The sequence below is a fragment of the Camelina sativa genome, chromosome 6 (genome assembly GCF_000633955.1).
Source record: "Camelina sativa cultivar DH55 chromosome 6, Cs, whole genome shotgun sequence".
NCBI lineage: Eukaryota > Viridiplantae > Streptophyta > Magnoliopsida > Brassicales > Brassicaceae > Camelina > Camelina sativa.
This window is the reverse complement of record NC_025690.1, coordinates 24296704-24321579: the sequence shown is the minus strand read 5'-3', so window position 1 is coordinate 24321579 and position 24876 is coordinate 24296704. Positions and strand designations below refer to the sequence as shown.

Sequence of the window (24876 nt, the reverse complement as noted above, 5' to 3'; positions counted from 1 at the left end):
TTCATTAAAAGATATTGAAACAACAACGTCCGTTCAATAGAAGAAACCAAAAGAAAAGAATATAGTGATCCCAATAATCGTGTGATTCGTTCTACTTTAGTTTGAGAACTGAGCAACAGACATTTCAGTGTTAAGACTGTATAGAGTTTTACACATTCATTCACAAAGACTTAACCTCTTTTTAAACATTGAACAAAGGAAAGGTATCAGGAAAAGTGTCCTCCTATAGAAAAAAACCAAAAACACGAGAACATAACGAATTAACAATCATGATAGCCGTGTGGATCCTTCTCCTGTACTTTGAGAAGCTTGGCAACAGAAAGTTCAATGCTTTACCAAAATGAGTTTCAAGAAATCTTGATGTGCTCATAAGAAAAAATGCAGTTTATAGTGGAAAATTTAAAGACAACTCAACAAGTGAAACACAAATACAGAAGGAAATTTCCTTCAGCTACCTGCTAGCGTGGATCTACTTACAAAGAAACCGATGCTATATATCTATTCGTCTAGGAAGTTAATTCTTGTAGCATGCCATCCAATTTGAATCCTCAGAACAAATCAGACCTCCACCATCAGTGCTTATTGACTCCGCAGCAGAGCATGGAAGCAGTTCCCTTCCTTTTCCTGGAGGAGCAGAACTTTCTTTGTAATTTTGCATAACGAATTCAGTATCTGTAATCTGTTGGGATTTCACTTCAGGCATGTGGCTATTAAGTTTCTCTACTCCCACATGTGTCCTTGACACTTTATCCAGTGTAACATGTGGATGACAACAACTCCTGTCAACTAAAGCTCTCTGAAACTGTGAGAGATCAATGGAATCAGAAGATGTGGCCAAAGACTCAAAGTTGAAACTTGAACAGCTCGGGTCCTGCGATGAAGCCTGGATCCTTGGTGACAAATCGGTTGACTGAAACGTCATTGTCAGTGATTCCAAATCTGAACCAACATCATGTGTCTTTTGGATTTCAGCTTGGGAACACGAGAGTCCAAAATAATTGTCAAAGCTTGAGCTGGATTCTGGTGTTTGAATTACATTCTCGCTTCCTAGCGTATCAACAGATAAGGGAGACAGTTTGTCTCCTTTCAAATGCTCAGAAGGATCCAGCTCACATGTAGGGGTACTGTCGAATGCTGAAGCTTCACCATCACAGGATGAGAGGTGCATAAACCTTCTGAACCGAAAAAGCTCATTAGGAGAAAGCGAAGAACTGATCCTTCTCGTAGTCTCTTTACATATATCCATGGGTGAAAGACTTCTGCCGCTGCTAATGTTGCATAAATAATCCGGAGAAGCACTACGATCTGATAATGGCGAAGGAGTCTCATGGCCAACACAGTCAACGATTTGAGGAAACTGAGAGAAGCCATCTTCATATAATTCCTTCTCATGTTCTTTCTCCTCATCGCAAGGAGATAAAAGCCAGTGCACTGACGCATCCGCAGGCAAAGGCATCATAGATGTGTTATCGCAACTTCCATCATTACCAAAATCTCCCTCATTAAATTCATCAGAATCATTCAGTATCTTGCCCTTACCAACCTCAAAACCATTTTCACCGACAGTGAGTAACCCTTTAGGCTTGCACTTCCTCTTATCACTAACACCTGAGAGTAAATGGCCAGCAGCATAACAAGCTTGTGATTGAGTTGATGCAGAAAAATTCATAGACGATCCACACTGTATCTCTGGAGACACCGAAGCTTGAGCAGGTGGTGTCCTGTCTTGATTACTACTACTGTTGCTACTTAATCTACCACCATCATCTGTAGCTTCACCCTTGCTTCTATATGTTAAATCAGATCCAGTTCCTAACTTAGACAAAGGAGTACTCTGAGCAATACTGTCATCTACTCTAATCGTAGTTTGGCTATCTCTAAGCTGCTTAACCTCTCTAGAAACAGAAGATTGTTTCTTCAAAACTGAAGCTTTATCAGGCTTCATGGTAACTTTACAAGTTGGTCTCTTTCCAGACACAGGATTGGTCTTACATCTCTGAGACTTATGCAAATTGGGTTTCTCAGTAAGAGTTGATTTCAACTTAATCTCCTCCGTAGACCTTGGTTTCTTTCTAATTAAGGGTTTACTCACAACGGGAGCAGATTTGGGGGTTTTAGCCACTGATTTCAATGGTCGACGAGGAACAACTCCCAACGAAGAAGAAGATGAAGAAGACGATGAGAAAGAATGAGAAAGCAAGAACCTGTGACTACCGTTGGATGCTTCACTCGCATTGCTGCTTCCACAGCTTCTTGTACTCAAACCTCTCAAAGGGTTCACTGGAAATCTCTCACTTTTCACGTTCCTCTCCTTTTTCTCCGGCGGCTGCGACTGAGAATTAGAAAGTTTCTTCTTCGTTTGCGCATTTGAAGAAGACGTTACTCGATTCATCTTGCGGACATTCGATTAAAACCCCTAAGTAAGTATCTCTTCTTTCTTCGTGTCTCACTTTCAAAGTTTCCGATCTACTTGATCTGATTATTTCAAAATGATTGTTTTTTCTTTTGGGCGTAGAGAGACAAAAAAAAAAAAAAAAAAAAAAAAAAAAAAAAAAAAAAAAANGGCTTTGCTTTTGTCTTTTTGTTTAATTACTGAAATAACCCTCAACTTTACGTATTGGGCTTTTACAATAGTGAGGGTAATAATGTTATTACGTTAAAGATAACACTTTTTCCGATGATTGGGTTTAACGGCTCAATTCGCCACCGTGTTGTTCCTCAGTAGTGGTGGAGAGAGATGGGAAGAAGAGCGATCGAAGGGGTTTTACTTGACGAATCTGTGCTGTTCAGTCCCGAGAGTGATAATTCGTCGCCGAGACTGCGTGGTTCAGTCTAGGCATGACCAAAATTAAACCGTAACCGTATTTCGGACCATAACCAGACCGTATCCGAACTGTAACCAAACCGTAACCGTATAAATGGTTTAAAACCGTAACCGTTAACCATAAATATATGATTAAATTATATTAACCATAACTGTTAATTAACCGTAACCATATCAAAACCGTTAGTTAACCGCATAGTTAAACCGTAATTTGTTAACCGTAACCGTTTCAAAAACATAATAAATTAGAATAACAATTATTTATTTAATATGAATCATATGATATAAAGAAATATGAGTACACTAAAAGAACATATTAATTATAAATAAATAATATCAGTTGTATTATATCATCAAATAATATCAACCGTATTATATTATTAAATAACCGTAATCGTATATAACCGTATTTAACCATAATTATTTAACCATTTATTTAACAGTTATGGTTTAAGTTAAACAAAATTTCTAACCGTAACCGGTGGTTAATTAACTTTAACAGTGATAACCGTAACCGTGGTCATGCCTAGTTCAGTCCCGTCTCTTCTCATGCTGCTTCGTTACTCCATGATCCGAACGGTATTATTTAACAGTTATTGATTGATTGATCCGAACATTTTTCCTATTTATCTCTGGTACCATCACATAATAGTCTTTTTTTTTAATGATCGATCAAATAGATATGTGTTATCAAATTGTCATCTACATAGGCCGGTCTCAACCGTATTAGTTGGTGAAGAGATTATAAACTCTAGGAATTAATCTTTTCAGTTCATTTTGATCATCCACAAGGAGTCAGGACCCATATGGAAGCGAGAGATCACTGAAGTGAATAAAACGGTTATACTGGCGAGTGGCGAGTGTAGGATGTATCTTCTCAACTGGTGAAAGAATATCGGTAACAGTACTATCACCTGCAGGCTGCAAGAAAATTGTTAGAGGGTAAAATGTACATTGAAACGATGGTAGCAGTAAGATGTAACGTCACAAACAAAAAAACAACGGCGGCAAGTTAATGACAATAGCCACTTATGGTGCGGAATGGTTACTGATTGCTTCTGAGTTCTGACCGTACAAATACCAAAAATATATAATCAAAACCTCCAAATAAAGTGTTGCAGAAAACAGTTACATGAGCAAATTGAACTTTGTAATTTTTCGCCCATATATACATTACATGAGTATTTAACTAAGTAACATACTTTGTAGTTCTGACTCAACATTTAACAAATCTCCAACTGAAACATACATTACAGCCATCTAATCCCCAAAATCCACATAAGTGGTCTGAAACTCTACATTAATAAACCCAACATATTCATTAATGGAACAAATTCTAAAATATAGATATTTAAAAAAACATGGTTTTGTATCTTTGTTTTGAGACTGGGGAGAAAGATACAGATATATCCAAGCATCTACCAAATCCATGATTACTTGCCCATCAACCCATAGATTTCGTTAACTCTAGAAATGGTAACAAGCGAAATGTGTTTTTTTTTTTAATAAACAAGATCCATCTTTTCCTGTCTGACAACATTAATGAAATTAACAGAATTGCTTTTGACATGTACTAATGTGGAAAACAAAATACTAAGAGACAAGAACAAACGGCTAATGATAAGGATAAAGCAGTGGTAACTGGTAAGAATGTTGAATATAGGAGTCGTTGACGTGTCAAGCTAATGATAAGGATAAAGCAGTCGGCTAATGATAAGGATAAAGCAGTCGGCTAATGATAAGGATAAAGCAGTGGTAATTAGTATATATCAACGAAGTCTCACATAAAGGAAGAATCATAAACATTGTAGATGAAAAAGCCTTGGTAAGCAAACGTTCAAGCCTTTCTCCACATGCACCGGGAATGAAACCAACCACAGATTTAAAAGAGACGTTATGAAATTTCACCTCTTTTTTTCCTATCCATTGACCAATGCCTGTTCATAACAGCATGTTGCTGAAGATAAATGTCTAAAATAACCATCATACGTTTACTCAATCAAAGAAGAAATGTTACGAGTGAATGGAAATTGCAAATCAGGGATTCTAAAACAGAACTGAAAATGATCATACAAAGTTACAAACGAATTAAATAACTTAAGAACCAACGGATTTATTAAACAGTGGCTATTTTTTACAGTCAACTAAACACAGTTTTTTGTAACAGAACTCACTTGGTAGAAGAGGAAGAGACAAAACAAGACATCTCAAGAGAATAAGCGAGAGAGAAGTGCACAAAACTAAATAAGATGTAAGTTGAGCAAATTCCAAATATAAAGGTATGAAAAGAGGTAATTGAACAGGTTTTTACGAAGAGAAGCGTTGATTCCGCAGGGCAAAACAAAAAGAAACGACGATTTGGGGAAGGGAAGCAAAGAGGTGCCTTTTCATTTATTTAATAAATTAAATAATTAATAATATTATCTTAAATCGTAACCGTTGGATGAGAAACTAAAATAATCTTAATCGTTGGATTAAGAAAAAAACATCAGCGGTCCTTCAAAAACGAGTTTGCTATTATATATAGATAGTTCAGTGAAAGTATAAAATTATTGTTCTTTCGAGTACTTGTTATGAACTTGGGTTTGGAAGTTGTTGTGTATTGTTTATATCCTTATTTTTTCATGTTTTCAGGGACATTTGTTACCGTTTGATGTGTTGCTGACAACCTATGACATTGCACTGGTGGATTAGGATTTTCTTTCTCAAATTCCTTGGCAGTATGCTATAATTAATTGACGAAGCTCAAAGACTCAAGAATCCCAACAGCGTATGCTTCGCTTCATTTATTTCTAACTATGCAATCCATTGACTTGTGCACTGAATGATAGATAAATATTTGCTCGTTATCATATTGTTTTATTGTACCATGATAGATTAGACACCCTCTATAGGCTAACAATTTTATTTATCATTTGAAGTCTAATAGCAAATTTGTTATGAGTGCAAGTTGTCCGTGCTATAATTACTTAACCTTAATTAATCTAATAGCAAAGAACCATTTATGTTACTTAAACACTAATCAAATGTAAGACCTGCTTCATTTATTTGTGATTGTGTTATATATGTTTCAAACAACTTATTTTTTTGGTTCTCTTTTCTTTTTAATTAACCTATAATATCTCTTAATTAGTAGCGTAAAGCTATATCTTAAAGGTTTGTAAATTCTAGCTAATTTGTGCCAAAGCTCCTTTATGTCTATTATTAAGAGGGGGTTATTGGTTCTATGATATTAATGGATTTGGAAATCCAAACAAAAATTATGTGTTATTCAATCATTAGTTTTAAAATACTTATTAAAATTATGTGTTATTGGTTTGTTTTGAAAAACTAAAGTATTGAAAATCAAGCTTGTTTTGATAAAAACACTAATAATAAGTATTGAATACTGACATAGTGTACAAGGAAACCTGATAAGCATACGATAATTTACTTGTATATACACAAAAAAAATAATATTGTTTAAAACAACACAAGAAATAAGGAAATGTCAAAAGTGAATAAAAAATACGTAAACATTGATTCCCAATATTAGTGTTTCAAAGTAACAAAGCATAGCTAGACTCTAAATTTTTTTAAGTTATTGGTGGCCTAAAGCAGTGTGGCGGATCCAGGAACAAAACTAAAATGGGGCACAAAATCATATTTAATTAGAGAAAAAATGTTAGCAATAAAAACATGGTAAAGTATAAAAATTTGAAAAAAAAACTGTTAATTGATGGATATTGAACACTTGACCTTACGTATAGAATGGGACTATGGGGCACTCCAACCAAATAGGCTAACAAACTATTAATGCTAGCTCATCACTTAAAGGAGTTTTAGAAGTGTGTATGGGGCACGTGCCCCACCTAGTATACACATAGATCCGCCTCTAGCCTAAAGCGAACGCTTCATTCACCTTGTGGGAGGACCGGTCCTGGCAACAACTCTCTGATTTTGCAGAAAACAAACAATTATGCAGTAACTAAACAATATTGTATACTCATATCATGGAGTTGGATACAGTAACTAAACAATATTGTATACTCATATCATGGAGTTGGATACAACATAAATGAGTCTGATTCAAAAGAATCTGTGGCAAATTTTTACGGATTCCGATTTAAGCCATAAAACAAGACGCAACAAACAAAAAAAAACCGAGAAAACCGTGTGATAAATAGTATTAACAGTGAATAGCGACTTACCTCGTCAAAGAAAAGCTGATCGATGATCGGAGTTGGGAGAGAGCTGAGAGAAACAAAGAAGCTGATCGCTCTTTGTTGGTCCTTTTATTTCAAGGCCCACCAATATTATTAATCATAAATATTTTCTCCTGATTAATCTATGCAAGTAAAACACTTAAAAATCATAAACAAAAATTATTTAAGCAAATTATTTAAAGTTTATATACTATATTGAATAAAGTGACATTTTACCTTTAATTAATAATTAAAAGTTCAGAAAATGCCAGAGGAAGGTGATATATATTATATGTCAATAATTTTGCGTTGTACAAATGATGTCCAACTATGAAATTAACGGTAGTTGTTTAAATTTTGACAAAGTATTCAGTCAACAAATAGCTGTTATTTTTTTACGTTATTATGCGTTAGTTGACTTGATATATTGTGGTGAAAATTATAGATAATTGATGATAGTTATAAAATACTAGTATTTTGTAAAAACTTTAAATTATTATTAAGGTAAAACAATATTCCAAATACATAATTGAAAATTATAAAAATCAATTTTTTTAAGAATCAAGCATGATCAAAAGAATCATAAATCAATTTTGTTTTATCATATTTAATTAAACGCCACCATTTATGTTTTCATGTTTTATTTTATTTCACAACTAATTATTTCTTTATTTTCCGGTATACACTCGTCATCTTTTGCATTTATTCTGTTTTCACATATTTAATAATATATTGATTATGAAGACATATCACAACTATTTTTCATCTTCCAATGCTTCTTTTCTTATCGGTTGAATGATCGTTACATTTTTACTCTTTTATGGATTTCCCCCCTTCTTAATTAGACAAGAATAGTCAAATGTCGGTTGTTTAATTAGTTTTGGAATCAAGAAAGAACTACCACCTTTGGTTATATAGCTCAATATACTCAAATTCTTGGGTTACCAGTAAAGGATTCGCTAGTGTGGTAGAGAAAAGTTATAATACTAGTTAATCCATACTAGTTAGTTTGAGCCATCAGAACTGTGGTAATCCAATGATTGATAGTATTTAATACATTTTTAATGTTATATCGATTTGGTATATATATAACATGGGTTCTTTTAATTATCAAACATTATATGGGTTTTTTTTATCTTTGGTTAGCACTTGGAAGATTTTCACTTCATCTCTACATTACATTATACATTATTATTAAATTGAGAACTACAGTTAAGAATATGATCTTAAAGTTTTATAGATGGATTAAAATGCCATAAAAATTACAAATATATATACTTTTTGTGAACACACAAGAAAATGATCTTTGCTTTTGTCTTTTTTTTTCTTCTTCTTCAATTACCAAATTAACCCTCAACTCTATGCTACGCTTTAACGCAGTGAGGTGGTTAATACTGTCAATCCCCCAAAGATCAACACTGTAAATTGATTTCTTCTCTTTCTCTCCTTTGTTCCTCAGTGGTGGAGAGAGAGAGAGAGAGATGGGAAGAAGGGCGATCAAAGGGGTTTTACTTGAAGAATCTGTGCTGTTCAGTCCCGAGAGTGATGATTCGTCGCCGAGACTGCGTGATTCAGTCCCGTCTCTTCTCCGGCTGCTTCGTTACTCCATGGTCCGAACGGTATTGATTGATTCCCTCCAATCCATGATTCATATCTGCATTTCAAGTAAACCCTTTCATGCAAAAGAGTTCTGGATTTCTCTTCAATTAGTGTTCTTGGAATTTTTTTGTAGTGATTCTTCAATTTTGAGAGCTAGATGAGAAAGGATTGAACTTTAGATCATAATTGGGGATAACATTTTTATATGCAATCGTTCTTTTGGTTTTCTTTCATCTATTGTAATGAAAATTGGAGTTTTTTTTGTTTCTTTTTGTCATGCAGGGGATTTCATATGGGAATGATCTTACGAAAAACAAGGTTTGGGCTAACTCTTTCAACTTGAGTCCACGAACGTGATGACTCTTCTTCTATGTTTCAAGCAAAGTGTTTCGTTCAAGTGAAATCTTTTCCTTGTCTAACTGTGTGAGGAGTTTGATCTGTCTCTAATATGTTATAGGTGGATTTACTGAGGAAAACGGCAGCTGAATACTCAATCGATTGCTTACCTTTAGAGGCGTCTTTGACAAGTGTTACCTTTGGTGATACTCTCAAAGCATGGCATAGTGACGGTAGTATTCTGTATGTTGCTTCAAACAGAAAGGCAGAGATACTTCGTGAACTTAGTCCCAGCCAGCTTGTTGTTGTTATACTCGGTTAGTGATCAAGATAATCTCTAGTCCCATGAGAGAGAGCATTTTCAAATATTTCAGCTTCTGCATTTATGTATTCTGATTTTTGTATTGATAACTTTGATGAGGCCTCAATTTTTTTTGGTTTCTTTTGGGTTTCTAGATGTTGTCAAAGGTGGTTCATGCGAGGATCCTAACATGGTTCATATTGGTAGCCTCGAAGAGCTGCCAATGACTATCTGCTGCATGAACAAAAAGGTATGTCTTTACAGCGGTTCTGGCTTATACTAGAAAACGTGTATGTATTTGAAGAACTACACCGATCAGGCCAGAACTAAACAGTGTAAAAAATGTAGTTTGAGATGCTTGATATTACACTTCATATTCGTCCTTTTCCATTTTCTTAGTTTAGAACTCTTTCCGGTACTGGTTTTTTGATTACCCTTTTTGATATCACCTCCCAAAACAGGCAATGGGTGATGGTGCTGCAATAATTGCTTACATCATGAAACCATCTCGGGTAGAGGACTTTGCCAAGGTTAGAACCTTATTTAAAATCTGACTCTGAAGAATTATCTTTATGGTAAACCTTATTTGGCTCACTGTATACTGATCGGATATATGCTGGGCCGTCTAGGTCGTTCTTGATTCATGAAAGTAATATAGTTATATATTATAATGTTCACCGAGATTAAAATTTTCTGATTTCCTTAGAGGGGTGCGTTACCCATGTACCCTACTTCAAATGGGTTGATATTTCTACCCCTCATGTTTGAGTTCCCTCTTTCATCTCAACTCGAACACGCTGATATCATTTTCCACAAAGCAACTGATGAAATCTTGTCCATTCAACTGAACTGCGCCGACTCAAAATCATCTGTTGCAGTTACATTCTCTACCGGCATGGAGGAACTGAAAAAGTAAGCTTCTCAACTCTTTGTTTTCTATCTAGCACTCTGTTATATCAGCAAGTGGCGCACAGATAGTTAAAAGCTCTCTGTACATATTTGCATAATGATAGAAGGTATTTTGCTTGCAGGTATATGGAAGATCAAAATGCTTGTGCTGTAGTCGACCCTATTCAAAATATATATCCTGTCCTGGACCGACTCAAGATGCAACATACTCTCCTTGGATTAGAGGAATTTTCTGCAGCAGGACGAAAGATAAGAGGCGCCTGCTTTCTCAAGGTCTTAAAAGTCTCTCATTTGTAGTAGCTCGTTAATTTCTATATGCTTCAAATATGACAGAGCATCTCTTGAGTCCTTTCCCAGCAAGTGTGACCTCAGAGATTACTCCATTATAGTTTCACTTTTCTTTTTTACATTAGCATCTTAATATGAGAGTTCCTTATCTGCAGATTGACAACTATAATGAACCGGATCTGGCTCAAAACTTGTCAACAGCTGGACTCTCTCTTCCATGTATTGTGAAACCTCAGGTTGCTTGTGGCGTTGCTGATGCTCACAGCATGGTGAATATCTCACAGATTCCATCTTGTTTTGGTATCTCGAATTTCCTGTTTCTCTTTTCACAGCAAAACAAATGACTTACTCATTCTCATTTTTTCACAGGCCATTGTCTTCCGATTTTAAGGATTTGAACACTCCTAAGCCTGCCATTATCCAAGTAAGTCATAATATAACCTGGACACCCAATTATAGGGCAACACTACTAAATCAATATGTAAAGCATAAAGAAAACTTGTCAACAACCATCGATTTGCAGGAGTATGTGGACCATTCATCCAGGATATTCAAGTTTTACGTCTTGGGTGAAAAGATCTTTCACGCGGTCAAGAAATCGATCCCAAGTTCTGCTAGTCTGAGGAAAACAGCCGAGGAAAACGGTCTCCAACCTATTCTCTTTGACAGGTAAATTTCATAACAGTTCCGTAGACACAAAAAAACCTTCACTTGCTAAAAGATTGTAACTTTAGTAGTTCCGTTTACCTCCCACAGCTTAAAATCTTTACCTGTTGCTTCCGCAAACCAGACCCCGGTAAAGGAGATTGATCTAGAGCTGGTTACAGAAGCAGCTACTTGGCTCAGAAAGAAGCTTGATCTCACAATCTTTGGCTTTGACGTGGTTGTAAGTATCATCCTCATCACAAGACCGTTTATATATATATATATATAGCCAATATATATATATATATAGCCAGGTTTCGGACTAGACTAACACATTCTCTTAATTCATCTCCACAGATCCAGGAAGGAACAGGAGATCACGTGATAGTAGACTTGAACTACTTACCGTCATTTAAAGAAGTCCTTGATAACATCGCAGTTCCTGCATTCTGGGAAGCCATTAGAAACAGGTTTGACCAACATGTCCAGGAGAAGCATTGAATCCAACATTTGTGGGAAAGCGAAAATTCTTCCTGTCTGTTTATTTAGAGGAATGATGAGCAGAAGAGAATTATGCTTCAGTTCAGACATTATGAGACCAAAATAATTGAGATTCAAACAGAGAAAGATTGTAATTTTAAGACAGAGTTTTTGTTTTTTTTGTTTTTTAATTTTGTCGATAAGAGGAAAAAAGCCACAATTCTATAAATACAAGACAAGGAGACGACCATTGAGAGTCGAGAACTTCTCTCCAAACAACGAAAAGAAGCGACTTTTTTGCCTCTTTTGGTCTCTCCCCTTCTCCAGGGGGATCTGCTCTCTCTCTCTCTCTATCAATCTGTAAGAAGAAGCTTCCCACTTCAAGAAATTTTTAAAAAAAACCCTAACTTTGCTTGGGAGATTCTTCATCTATCAACTGTTAAATCTTACCTTCAAATCTTCATCAGCCATGGCTGATCAACAAACCCTAGTTTCCTCTTCTCCTCCTCTTCCTACTACTCAATCTCAATCCGATGATCTATCTCGCTCCCACTCTACTTCTTCTACTACTTCAGCTTCTTCTTCCTTAGATCCATCGCTCTTGAGGTCTCTATCCTCAAGTAGACTCAACGCCGGAGCTCCTGAGTTCGTACCTGGTCGAACTACTCCTCCGCTGCCACAACCCCCGAGGATGATTATCCCGCCTCCTCCGCCGCACGGTATGCTTCATATGTATCACCACCAGCCTCCTTTCAATGCTCCGGTTCTTGGTCCTGTTCCAATCCAGCCTCACTTGGTTCCTGTTCAAAACCATCATCCTCATCATCATCGCTTTCATCATCATCACAATCGTCATCAGAATCAGCAGTATGTTCCGGTGAGGAATCATCAAGATTATCTGCAGCAGCGTGGTGGTGGTGCTGTCGGCGGCGAGCAGGAACCGGATTTGGTTCCGAAGAAGAACGATCGGAGAGATCATANGTTTATATATATATATATATAGCCAATATATATATATATATAGCCAGGTTTCGGACTAGACTAACACATTCTCTTAATTCATCTCCACAGATCCAGGAAGGAACAGGAGATCACGTGATAGTAGACTTGAACTACTTACCGTCATTTAAAGAAGTCCTTGATAACATCGCAGTTCCTGCATTCTGGGAAGCCATTAGAAACAGGTTTGACCAACATGTCCAGGAGAAGCATTGAATCCAACATTTGTGGGAAAGCGAAAATTCTTCCTGTCTGTTTATTTAGAGGAATGATGAGCAGAAGAGAATTATGCTTCAGTTCAGACATTATGAGACCAAAATAATTGAGATTCAAACAGAGAAAGATTGTAATTTTAAGACAGAGTTTTTGTTTTTTTTGTTTTTTAATTTTGTCGATAAGAGGAAAAAAGCCACAATTCTATAAATACAAGACAAGGAGACGACCATTGAGAGTCGAGAACTTCTCTCCAAACAACGAAAAGAAGCGACTTTTTTGCCTCTTTTGGTCTCTCCCCTTCTCCAGGGGGATCTGCTCTCTCTCTCTCTCTATCAATCTGTAAGAAGAAGCTTCCCACTTCAAGAAATTTTTAAAAAAAACCCTAACTTTGCTTGGGAGATTCTTCATCTATCAACTGTTAAATCTTACCTTCAAATCTTCATCAGCCATGGCTGATCAACAAACCCTAGTTTCCTCTTCTCCTCCTCTTCCTACTACTCAATCTCAATCCGATGATCTATCTCGCTCCCACTCTACTTCTTCTACTACTTCAGCTTCTTCTTCCTTAGATCCATCGCTCTTGAGGTCTCTATCCTCAAGTAGACTCAACGCCGGAGCTCCTGAGTTCGTACCTGGTCGAACTACTCCTCCGCTGCCACAACCCCCGAGGATGATTATCCCGCCTCCTCCGCCGCACGGTATGCTTCATATGTATCACCACCAGCCTCCTTTCAATGCTCCGGTTCTTGGTCCTGTTCCAATCCAGCCTCACTTGGTTCCTGTTCAAAACCATCATCCTCATCATCATCGCTTTCATCATCATCACAATCGTCATCAGAATCAGCAGTATGTTCCGGTGAGGAATCATCAAGATTATCTGCAGCAGCGTGGTGGTGGTGCTGTCGGCGGCGAGCAGGAACCGGATTTGGTTCCGAAGAAGAACGATCGGAGAGATCATAGTAAGAGAGAATCTAAGACCGATCAAGCTACTGAAACTGGAGCTTCTGTTACTATTGATTCGAAAACTGGTTTGCCTGAAGATACTATCCAGAAGATAGTGAATCAGGTTTAGCTTCGATCTCTTTAATGTNTTTTACGTCTTGGGTGAAAAGATCTTTCACGCGGTCAAGAAATCGATCCCAAGTTCTGCTAGTCTGAGGAAAACAGCCGAGGAAAACGGTCTCCAACCTATTCTCTTTGACAGGTAAATTTCATAACAGTTCCGTAGACACAAAAAAACCTTCACTTGCTAAAAGATTGTAACTTTAGTAGTTCCGTTTACCTCCCACAGCTTAAAATCTTTACCTGTTGCTTCCGCAAACCAGACCCCGGTAAAGGAGATTGATCTAGAGCTGGTTACAGAAGCAGCTACTTGGCTCAGAAAGAAGCTTGATCTCACAATCTTTGGCTTTGACGTGGTTGTAAGTATCATCCTCATCACAAGACCGTTTATATATATATATATATAGCCAATATATATATATATATAGCCAGGTTTCGGACTAGACTAACACATTCTCTTAATTCATCTCCACAGATCCAGGAAGGAACAGGAGATCACGTGATAGTAGACTTGAACTACTTACCGTCATTTAAAGAAGTCCTTGATAACATCGCAGTTCCTGCATTCTGGGAAGCCATTAGAAACAGGTTTGACCAACATGTCCAGGAGAAGCATTGAATCCAACATTTGTGGGAAAGCGAAAATTCTTCCTGTCTGTTTATTTAGAGGAATGATGAGCAGAAGAGAATTATGCTTCAGTTCAGACATTATGAGACCAAAATAATTGAGATTCAAACAGAGAAAGATTGTAATTTTAAGACAGAGTTTTTGTTTTTTTTGTTTTTTAATTTTGTCGATAAGAGGAAAAAAGCCACAATTCTATAAATACAAGACAAGGAGACGACCATTGAGAGTCGAGAACTTCTCTCCAAACAACGAAAAGAAGCGACTTTTTTGCCTCTTTTGGTCTCTCCCCTTCTCCAGGGGGATCTGCTCTCTCTCTCTCTCTATCAATCTGTAAGAAGAAGCTTCCCACTTCAAGAAATTTTTAAAAAAAACCCTAACTTTGCTTGGGAGATTCTTCATCTATCAACTGTTAAATCTTACCTTCAAATCTTCATCAGCCATGGCTGATCAACAAACCCTAGTTTCCTCTTCTCCTCCTCTTCCTACTACTCAATCTCAATCCGATGATCTATCTCGCTCCCACTCTACTTCTTCTACTACTTCAGCTTCTTCTTCCTTAGATCCATCGCTCTTGAGGTCTCTATCCTCAAGTAGACTCAACGCCGGAGCTCCTGAGTTCGTACCTGGTCGAACTACTCCTCCGCTGCCACAACCCCCGAGGATGATTATCCCGCCTCCTCCGCCGCACGGTATGCTTCATATGTATCACCACCAGCCTCCTTTCAATGCTCCGGTTCTTGGTCCTGTTCCAATCCAGCCTCACTTGGTTCCTGTTCAAAACCATCATCCTCATCATCATCGCTTTCATCATCATCACAATCGTCATCAGAATCAGCAGTATGTTCCGGTGAGGAATCATCAAGATTATCTGCAGCAGCGTGGTGGTGGTGCTGTCGGCGGCGAGCAGGAACCGGATTTGGTTCCGAAGAAGAACGATCGGAGAGATCATAGTAAGAGAGAATCTAAGACCGATCAAGCTACTGAAACTGGAGCTTCTGTTACTATTGATTCGAAAACTGGTTTGCCTGAAGATACTATCCAGAAGATAGTGAATCAGGTTTAGCTTCGATCTCTTTAATGTATCTTAAATTTGGACTTGTGATCTTAAATTTGGTATCTTGACTGCTCAAAAATCACACTGTCAGGTTGAATACTATTTTAGCGACTTGAACTTGGCGACCACAGATCATCTAATGAGATTCATTTGCAAGGACCCCGAAGGATATGGTAAGTAAGAGTGTCTGTTGCTAAATCATCATCATATGCATCTTCGTGAGTTCGTTTTGCATAAAGGTAATAATCTTTTTGTTCATGTGATTACAGTGCCGATTCATGTTGTTGCATCGTTCAAGAAGANATTGAGAGTCGAGAACTTCTCTCCAAACAACGAAAAGAAGCGACTTTTTTGCCTCTTTTGGTCTCTCCCCTTCTCCAGGGGGATCTGCTCTCTCTCTCTCTCTATCAATCTGTAAGAAGAAGCTTCCCACTTCAAGAAATTTTTAAAAAAAACCCTAACTTTGCTTGGGAGATTCTTCATCTATCAACTGTTAAATCTTACCTTCAAATCTTCATCAGCCATGGCTGATCAACAAACCCTAGTTTCCTCTTCTCCTCCTCTTCCTACTACTCAATCTCAATCCGATGATCTATCTCGCTCCCACTCTACTTCTTCTACTACTTCAGCTTCTTCTTCCTTAGATCCATCGCTCTTGAGGTCTCTATCCTCAAGTAGACTCAACGCCGGAGCTCCTGAGTTCGTACCTGGTCGAACTACTCCTCCGCTGCCACAACCCCCGAGGATGATTATCCCGCCTCCTCCGCCGCACGGTATGCTTCATATGTATCACCACCAGCCTCCTTTCAATGCTCCGGTTCTTGGTCCTGTTCCAATCCAGCCTCACTTGGTTCCTGTTCAAAACCATCATCCTCATCATCATCGCTTTCATCATCATCACAATCGTCATCAGAATCAGCAGTATGTTCCGGTGAGGAATCATCAAGATTATCTGCAGCAGCGTGGTGGTGGTGCTGTCGGCGGCGAGCAGGAACCGGATTTGGTTCCGAAGAAGAACGATCGGAGAGATCATAGTAAGAGAGAATCTAAGACCGATCAAGCTACTGAAACTGGAGCTTCTGTTACTATTGATTCGAAAACTGGTTTGCCTGAAGATACTATCCAGAAGATAGTGAATCAGGTTTAGCTTCGATCTCTTTAATGTATCTTAAATTTGGACTTGTGATCTTAAATTTGGTATCTTGACTGCTCAAAAATCACACTGTCAGGTTGAATACTATTTTAGCGACTTGAACTTGGCGACCACAGATCATCTAATGAGATTCATTTGCAAGGACCCCGAAGGATATGGTAAGTAAGAGTGTCTGTTGCTAAATCATCATCATATGCATCTTCGTGAGTTCGTTTTGCATAAAGGTAATAATCTTTTTGTTCATGTGATTACAGTGCCGATTCATGTTGTTGCATCGTTCAAGAAGATTAAAGCTGTCATTAACAGTAATTCTCAGCTTGCCGCAGTGCTACAGAACTCAGCAAAGCTTGTGAGTTCTTTATGTTAGTCAGTTAGTGTGTGTTTTTTCGGTTGGTCAATAACATTTATAATTTGATGTTCTAACTTTTTTGAGTCATATAATAGGTTGTTAGTGAAGATGGAAAGAAAGTGAGACGCATAAATCCGATTACTGAGTCTGCCATAGAAGAGCTCCAGGTACTTAACTCATTCCTGATGTTCCGATATTTCTGTAAGTTTATAAACTTGTGAATAAAGGATTTTGTATTTGATTTTATAATAAATTATCATATCCAGTCTCGCATTATTATTGCTGAGAATCTACCTGAGGATCATTGCTACCAAAATCTGATGAAGATTTTTTCAACTGTTGGAAGGTACACAACTGTTTTGATGATGTTATAAAACCTTGAATCTAATTCTTCTTCTTTTTTTATACAGTTGAGGTTTTCTAAAATTATCAGTGTTTGTCTTCAGTGTGAAGAACATCCGTACCTGCCAGCCACAAAATAGTGGAGGCGGTGCTCCACCCGCTGCAAGATCAGCTAAAAGCGATGGCACGCTTTTCAGTAACAAGGTAAACTAGATGGACCCATGCAGCTTTGTGTTAGCCTCATAGTTTTGGATTAACTGGATGTGAAATTGATGTCTCTTTTACATGTTGTTATAGGTCCATGCTTTTGTTGAGTATGAGATGGTTGAGCTCGCCGAGAAAGCAGTAAAGCGTCGCTTACTTAGATTTTTAGACTATATATGCTGATACCCTCATGTGCTAATTTGGTAAACTGAAGGAATGTGTACAGGTTGCTGACTTACATGAAGCGGGAAATTGGAGGAGTGGTCTTAGAGTCCGTTTGATGCTAAAGCATCAGGTATGTGATTTTAAGTTTTACAAACACACTGTACCTTTGCCCGTCCTTTCCCACTCTAATAAACAGAGGCCAGATATCTTAGTAGTTCAGAACATTCTGTGAATTAGATTTCGTAGGTCTGGGTTAAGATCTATAGAAGTTGATGTCGGTTCCACTTGGTTTATATCTTTTTATACTATCATACAGACAAAGGAACCAAAACAAGGTCAAGGACGAGGAAGAAAAGGACATGATGCAGAAGTAGAACATGAGGAAGATGATGCTACAACATCGGAGCAGCAGCCGATTGAGAAACAATCTGAAGAGTGTTCTGGAGAATGGGATACACATGTGCAAGAGCAGCCAATTGTAGTAAGTAGACCAAATACGTTCTTGGTTCTCTGCTTTGTTCTCCATGGATGATTCTTATAATTTTGCTACATAACAGGGAGAGGATCAAGGGAATGAGAAAGCGGTTGGGCAAAGAAAAGGGCGTAACAGAGGTAGAGGAAAGGGACGAGGACGAGGTCAACCACACCAGAACCAGAACAACAACCACAATGGGCGAGGAGGGAATCATCATCATCAGCATCATCATCATCAAGTGGGAACACCACCTTCAAACAATCCAATGAACAACATGGAGCAACCAGGGATGGGGAAGCAGCAACCACCTGGACCACGAATGCCTGATGGGACGAGAGGATTCTCAATGGGAAGGGGAAAGCCGGTCATGGTTCAGGCAGAGTGATACAGAGGTGTTTTGAAAAGGAGGTGATGTGTGGAATTGTCAAAGGTTTCAAAAGGGAGATAAATAGAGAGAGAGCAAGAGAGCAAGAGAGCAAGAGAGCAAGAGAGCAAGAGAGCAAGAGAGAAAGAGAGAGAGATTTATCCTTTCCTTTCCCATGGGGAATGGTTAGTTTTGCAGACTTTATATTTGTCTTACTTACTACTTCTAAATACTTTTTAATTAAAACAAAAAAAAAAGAAAGCAAACAACATTTTCCTCGTACAGTGTACTGTACGTGTAATGATGAAACAGCAATTTCAATTTTTTTTTCTTTCTCTAAAAGCTTTTATAATGAAATAATGACATTTTTATCTTGTGTCACTAGTTGTAGCTAAACAAAAGATGAATGTTGAAAGTTCTAGTTTTACGTCATGCGTCTGTCTCACTATAAATAGGCGTGATTTTGTGGTTAGTGAAGAGTATTTTCGGTATTTTCTAGTCTACTCCTCGACCTGAAATGCTTCAGCCGCGTCAAAGGGGATCATCATCTATGATCTCTGTTTTCTCGTCCACCAACAGTGGGGATGATACCATCTCCTCTACATGAGAAAACAGAACCAAAGAGAATGATGCATCCCCCCAACATCTCTACATGAGAAAAGCCACTGTTTCTTGCTAAACATCGGGTAATGTTTTCATCAATAACTTAATTGCTGGCCAAATAAACTATTTGTATTGACTTTATAAGTATGTTTTGGATTTGGAACGCTAAATGCAATTCTTATTCTCATTTTCATTCAACTTTATGAAGATTATATTCACTAATTACCCACTTTAATGAAACAATGACATCTTTTATCTTGTGTCACTAATTTTAGCTGACCAAAAAAGACCTTTAATAAATAACTAATAATTAGGGGGAAAACCTTTTTTGGTTAATAGCATAATACTACAACAAGATTAGAAAAATCAACCATTATATATATACCCCCGCGACCTAATTTAGTTTCATGTACATAGTTTCTTACACATTCGTAAACTATAAAGAAACGTGTGAACCATAACTAATTTAAACGGAGAAAAGCACTATCTACCTAATTAACGTTTAAGAAAAATGCTTTCATAATTATTTTAGAATAAAGAAAAAATGTAAAGAGACAAAAAAAAAAAAAGGACAAGTGAAGTGAGACTGCCGCATCGATAAGTAAGAAAAACAAGAACCGTCCGTTTCATAACATAACTTCTCTCAAAGTACAACAAACTTGAATCTCATGTTCGCGAATTTGCGATAGATTCTCTCACCAAATCCAATTTCAATGGTGGATCCTTCTTCTCAAAACCATACCCTCACAACTCCCCCTCCTCCTCATCCTTCACCAACCCCTCAATCAGGAACCTCGGAATTACCGCCACCGTCTCCGCCGCCTTGCTCTGCCTTGTCCTTTCTCAAGACTGCCAACAGACCAAAGCTCCGTGTTACATCTGAATTCGACAGCGATAGTCTCCTTTTCTTAAACAAAGTCTCTTGTAAGCTCTTCGACAACCTCGCCAAGCTCAAACTCTCGTTTCAGAACAATTCCCAGCGCGAGATTTCACAGCCTCAGGTCTCTTTTACTTCCAAACATGTCTCTGTTCTCTATGATATCGAGGAGAAGAACACCTTCATCAAGAGCAATCTCGATGTTCACCCTCGCCTTCAGCTCCGAGCTCTTCATAATGTCAAGGTACTTCTTCTTCTTCCTGCTTCTTCTTGCCCATTATCACCGTTTGCTACAAAAAGGATTGATTTTTTTCTTTTCCTGAGGCACACTTCATCTATTTTGTCGAATTTTTGGGCACAGATAAGGCAAAAAGGATTAATCTTTGTTTGAACTTAATTGTCAAATTGGGGATGTATATATATTTGGCAATTTGTCATTTATGGGACAGAACAGAACAATTTTGTGTGATTCATTGTGTAACGGTTTTGATAAGGATTTATGGTACTATTGGTTTTGGTTTGCGTCCCTGTTGTGCATTTAGAATCTGCTAGTTCTGAGTGGGCATTTGAGAGCTGTGCAACTAACTATTAGTAGCAGTTGGATATGTATGTAGCCTTATGTTCAATCCATGACTATGTATGTATTAATTTAGTGCTGCGTCTCTGATGTATAACTTAACTGTATGATTTTGCAGGCACAACAAGGAGAGGCAGCTATGGAGGCAAATCTCACTGAACCTGGCTATTCTCTGGAGCTTTCATCGCCTGTTCCTATTGGTTATGTGAGTGTCATCGCTTACATTGTCTATTTGGTTTTGCATTTGCGATAGTTTTTGTCATCAGTTACCTGGTAAATTATTGTCTTGCTTGGCTGGGACTACTTTGCAATATGTTGTCTTTAAACACTAACTTCAATTTTTCGAATGGTTTTCTCTTCATGCAGCCAAGAGCGACTCTTAAATTCCCACTTGGAGAAATTTCGTTACAAGAAAGAGAAGATGAGGAGGAGGAGAAGCAGAAAAGAGTTTTGTCTGTTAACGGGATCCTCAAACGTCAAGCCATGAATGGTATTTGTACCGCTCTATACACAGATGAAGAGTTGAGGCTGAGATATGCTTATAAGGTTCTTGTCTTTTACGAAATTTCTTGTCTGCTTTTTTTGTGTGTTACTGTTCAATAGCTTCTAAAACCTTCTTTTCCCATCTTTGGTTGGATGTGACATTAGGACTTTACTTTTTTTTTCATATAGGATGATGCATTGTCCTTCATACCGAGTATCTCCCTTCCTTCCAACGCTGCATCGTTTGCATTTAAACGTCGGTTTACCCCTTCAGATAAGTTGAGGTTAGTGTGTCTCCTCTTGCTCTCTCTCTCTCTCTTCTAAAAGAACCATCCCACTTGCTACCGTATAAATGTTTATGTGGATGATATATCTATGCAGCTATTGGTACAACTTTGATTCAAACATGTGGAGTGCGGTGTACAAACGCACATATGGTAAAGACTACAAATTCAAAGCTGGATATGATTCTGATGTACGCCTTGGCTGGGCATCTCTCTGGGTAAATCATCAAACTTTGTTTTTTTTTTCTTATCAGCGTTATCTTTATTTACCCGCTTAAGTCCCAATCTGAGTCGCACGATTATGATGCTTGACATATAAAACATTCATTCACCATACAACTGTACCGGATGTCACACTACCATCACACATACCATCACACACTTGAGCTAGCTTATGAGTGAGCTGTAATCATATGAGTCTGTTGTTGTGTTTGGTTTGAGTCTAGTATGAGCTAGGTAACATAAGTAAAAAGAACTGAGGGTAAATGAATGAAATGGTGGGCAGGTGGGGGATGAAGCTGGAAAAGTGAAAACAACACCAATGAAGATGAAAGTGCAGTTCATGCTTCAAGTCCCACAAGATGACATCAAATCGTCAGTGTTGATGTTCCGAGTCAAGAAAAGATGGGACATCTGATGAGATCTTTTAAGAAATCAATTCTCATTTTCCAAGTTTTCTCATATTTCTCTCTCTCTCTGTAAAACCCATAAAAGTTGGAACAAAACAACAAGATACAAAAAAAAAAAAAAAATTAGAGAATAATTGCAAAATTGTAATTTGGCATCATATTTTAATGATTACTTTCTTTCACACGTGAAAAAGATATCCTCAAAAATAATTTCCAACATATAAAAGTTACATTGTTTTTCTTTTTTTACCTTTTTAACTCATAATAAATAACAAAAAGCCAAAGTATAGCCACTAATATTAAATTCTGGAGAAAGGAATATTCTTCAAAATAAAAATAAATAATAATGTTGGCTTATTTCCTCCGTTATTGTGTTTTTTTTTTTGTAATGAACTTTTGTCTTGTCTGTCTATGTGTGTGTTTTATCTTCTTCTTCTTCTTCTACAACCCGACCAAATACACATCGAACGGGGAAAAAGAGTCCCGACAAATTGAAGCATTGAAGGAGTTTCTCATTCCTCTCTCAAATATTTGTGGAGAGAAGAGAATATAACGAAATCGAGAAGATAGTAGTTCTCTAGGAGAGATATGAGTTCGTCTATACCTCTGAGGCTACTTCTGCCTCTTACAACTCCTCCTCCTCCTCCTCCTCCTCCTTCAGATTCTTCTCATGCTCCTTCTCCCCTCAGATCGCAAAATCCTAACTTCAATCGCCGATCCTCTTCCTATGCGACCTCTTGTTCTTCCCACTCGCGGCTTTTCCCCGGGCGGATACGCAGATTCAGATCCTCTGTTTCCATGGTATTGTCTCATTCTCTCTCTATGATTTTTGCTTCTTCATCAGAATTTGTTTGATCAATAGAATCCGTTGTTTTTTGTGTTAAGAATGATTCGATGTTTTGTTTAAAGATTGCATCTTTTTTTTCCCTCATTTTAATAGATTTAATCCTGAAACTGTTCAATGTATTATTTTACTCTGTATCGCTTTCGTCTTCAATGGTATTAATTAGGTTGGAGATTCCAGTTTTAATAGCCATTTGCTGACTTATTCAAGGTTCCACTCTACATTTAAGACTTCACTGATGATTCTATGTGTGTTTTTGAACCTTTAGTGTTGTTGTTCTTAAGACTACATTGTATCTACCATATATGCATATTCTGAAGAGTATTATTGCAGATGAAGCAATGCGTCTATCGAAAATATAAGATAGCTTGTGTTCAGTTTTTTCTTGGTCTTGGAAACATGTCGCTCTACTTCTTGGAACATCATCTTTGATTTGTAAAAAGATATTGGTCTTTGTTTATTAGAGTTTCTTTATGATTGGTATAAGAAGCTTTGAGATTCAAGCTCCAGAGTTTGTGTTTGTCTCTCTTGCCGAAAGTCTTGGTTTTTTGGCTTTTCACTATTCCGTGATTCTGTTGTTTATATGCTGTATATAGTGCTTACCTGAACACACGAGAGATCAAGACAACACAGACATCTGGAGTAATAAAGATGACCACATCAAATGTGTGCTTGAATCGGATGAAGAGTCCGGGCTGAGGATTCCAACTCAGGCGCAAGCTATCGTTGAAGGATCTGGTTCAGTTGCAGTCTCAGAGCTAAAACCCGCCGCTGATGTTGATTACATTCAAGTAAGACTAGTTTCTCTGACTTCACCTACCTGAAGGACATTAAACTCTTGCATCAATCTTTTTTAGCTTTATGCTGTACCTCATATGTATACTTGCAGGTTTTGGAATATCAATCTTTTAGCTAACTGTAAGTAACCGTGTATGTTTAAAATGGACAGGAGCTGTTGGCGATACAGCAGCAAGGGCCTAGATCAATTGGCTTCTTTGGGACAAGAAATATGGGTTTCATGCATCAAGAACTGATTGAGATTCTTAGCTACGCCATGGTTATAACGGTAAAGACTTCAGAGCTTCATCCTATCCAATCTTTCCGGACATTTAAAATGTTCCTAAAACATTTCTCTGATAATTCGGTTTCTTGCAGAAAAATCATATATATACTTCAGGTGCATCTGGAACTAACGCGGCAGTTATCAGAGGTGCATTGAGAGCAGAGAGACCAGAGCTTCTTACAGTAATCTTACCCCAAAGTTTGAAGAAACAACCTCCTGAGAGCCAGGAATTGTTGTCTAAAGTAAGCAAAACTGGTTCCTTCTGCTGAAAGTCAGAATCTTGTTGGTTGGATCCAAATTTATGTCTCTGAAACTCTTCTTTATTGCTATGTCAATTTACAGGTACAAAACGTGGTGGAAAAGCCACACAATGACCATTTGCCATTGTTAGAAGCCAGCAGGTTTGGTTATCATTATCATCATCATAGTACATTGATCCACTTTGGTCCAGAAGAAGAAACTAATCGTTTTTTTTTTTTTTTTTTTTTTANTTAATTATTGCAGGCTGTGTAATATGGATATCATATCACAAGTACAACAAGTAATCTGCTTTGCGTTTCATGACAGTAAGCTTCTTATGGAAACATGTCAAGAAGCTAAAAACCTACGCAAGATCGTCACTCTCTTCTACCTCGATTGATCCACTCTCTTTATCTCTCTTTACAAAACAGAGAAGATAAGCCTCTCGTTGTAAAGTATGAAATCTTGATCAAACACATACACAAACCAACCAATTATATTCCTTTTGTCTAAATTTTGATACCACCCCACAGTACGACGATTCTATAGGCTTACTTGTCAACTATGTATGTATAAGAAGATTATTGGGTTTCTTCTTTAATATTTTTTTCTTAAAAGAATCTTCCATTACAAAACAAAGGGTATTACAGTAATAAAAAACAATTCGAAGGATGATTTAGTATAAATAAGTCGCATGTT

The 24876-nt window shown here is 37.5% G+C and overlaps 5 protein-coding genes and 1 pseudogene across 6 annotated transcripts; 5 read left to right on the top strand and 1 right to left on the bottom strand.

Moving 5' to 3' along the window:
- On the bottom strand, positions 315-2503 carry LOC104793337. The gene has a single exon (XM_010519679.1). It carries the CDS (start codon positions 2390-2392, stop codon positions 515-517), a length of 1878 nt encoding a protein of 625 aa, XP_010517981.1. The 5' UTR covers positions 2393-2503; the 3' UTR covers positions 315-514.
- LOC104793333 lies at positions 8428-11745 on the top strand (annotated as a pseudogene).
- On the top strand, positions 13894-15943 carry LOC104699437 (la-related protein 6B). The gene is made up of 5 exons (XM_010414741.2): positions 13894-13985; positions 14073-14202; positions 14319-15528; positions 15617-15698; positions 15795-15943. The coding sequence occupies exons 3-5, from the start codon at positions 14911-14913 to the stop codon at positions 15941-15943; spliced, it is 849 nt and encodes a 282-aa protein (XP_010413043.1). The 5' UTR covers positions 13894-13985; positions 14073-14202; positions 14319-14910.
- On the top strand, positions 15835-18904 carry LOC104793334 (la-related protein 6B). Of its 2 annotated transcripts, none has more exons than XM_010519677.2 (10): positions 15835-16666; positions 16755-16836; positions 16933-17027; positions 17123-17194; positions 17294-17373; positions 17474-17573; positions 17667-17714; positions 17800-17868; positions 18055-18219; positions 18296-18904. In XM_010519677.2, the coding sequence occupies exons 1-10, from the start codon at positions 16049-16051 to the stop codon at positions 18596-18598; spliced, it is 1632 nt and encodes a 543-aa protein (XP_010517979.1). In that variant the 5' UTR covers positions 15835-16048; the 3' UTR covers positions 18599-18904. The 2 variants fall into 2 exon arrangements, with proteins under 2 accessions (XP_010517979.1, XP_010517978.1); XM_010519676.2 differs by having other exon boundaries at positions 17788-17868.
- LOC104793332 (outer envelope pore protein 37, chloroplastic-like) lies at positions 19777-22214 on the top strand. The gene is made up of 6 exons (XM_010519675.2): positions 19777-20301; positions 20753-20839; positions 21001-21180; positions 21307-21401; positions 21499-21619; positions 21907-22214. Exons 1-6 carry the CDS (start codon positions 19894-19896, stop codon positions 22036-22038), a joined length of 1023 nt encoding a protein of 340 aa, XP_010517977.1. The 5' UTR covers positions 19777-19893; the 3' UTR covers positions 22039-22214.
- Positions 22419-24786, top strand: LOC104793331. The gene is made up of 6 exons (XM_010519674.2): positions 22419-22831; positions 23471-23665; positions 23824-23940; positions 24030-24179; positions 24280-24338; positions 24442-24786. The coding sequence occupies exons 1-6, from the start codon at positions 22619-22621 to the stop codon at positions 24575-24577; spliced, it is 870 nt and encodes a 289-aa protein (XP_010517976.1). The 5' UTR covers positions 22419-22618; the 3' UTR covers positions 24578-24786.

Bases quoted from the DNA above. Each gene is read 5' to 3' on its own strand.
- LOC104793331 (XM_010519674.2), top strand. From the start codon at position 22,619: ATGAGTTCGTCTATACCTCTGAGGCTACTTCTGCCTCTTACAACTCCT. The intron at 22,832-23,470 runs GTATTGTCTCAT...TGCTGTATATAG, and splicing joins TCAGATCCTCTGTTTCCATG to TGCTTACCTGAACACACGAG. The intron at 23,941-24,029 runs GTAAAGACTTCA...GGTTTCTTGCAG, and splicing joins GCTACGCCATGGTTATAACG to AAAAATCATATATATACTTC.
- LOC104793337 (XM_010519679.1), bottom strand. From the start codon at position 2,392: ATGAATCGAGTAACGTCTTCTTCAAATGCGCAAACGAAGAAGAAACTT.
- LOC104793332 (XM_010519675.2), top strand. From the start codon at position 19,894: ATGGTGGATCCTTCTTCTCAAAACCATACCCTCACAACTCCCCCTCCT. The intron at 21,402-21,498 runs GTTAGTGTGTCT...ATATCTATGCAG, and splicing joins ACCCCTTCAGATAAGTTGAG to CTATTGGTACAACTTTGATT. The intron at 21,620-21,906 runs GTAAATCATCAA...AATGGTGGGCAG, and splicing joins TTGGCTGGGCATCTCTCTGG to GTGGGGGATGAAGCTGGAAA.
- LOC104793334 (XM_010519676.2), top strand. From the start codon at position 16,049: ATGGCTGATCAACAAACCCTAGTTTCCTCTTCTCCTCCTCTTCCTACT. The intron at 16,667-16,754 runs GTTTAGCTTCGA...TCACACTGTCAG, and splicing joins TCCAGAAGATAGTGAATCAG to GTTGAATACTATTTTAGCGA. The intron at 17,195-17,293 runs GTACTTAACTCA...TATCATATCCAG, and splicing joins CTGCCATAGAAGAGCTCCAG to TCTCGCATTATTATTGCTGA.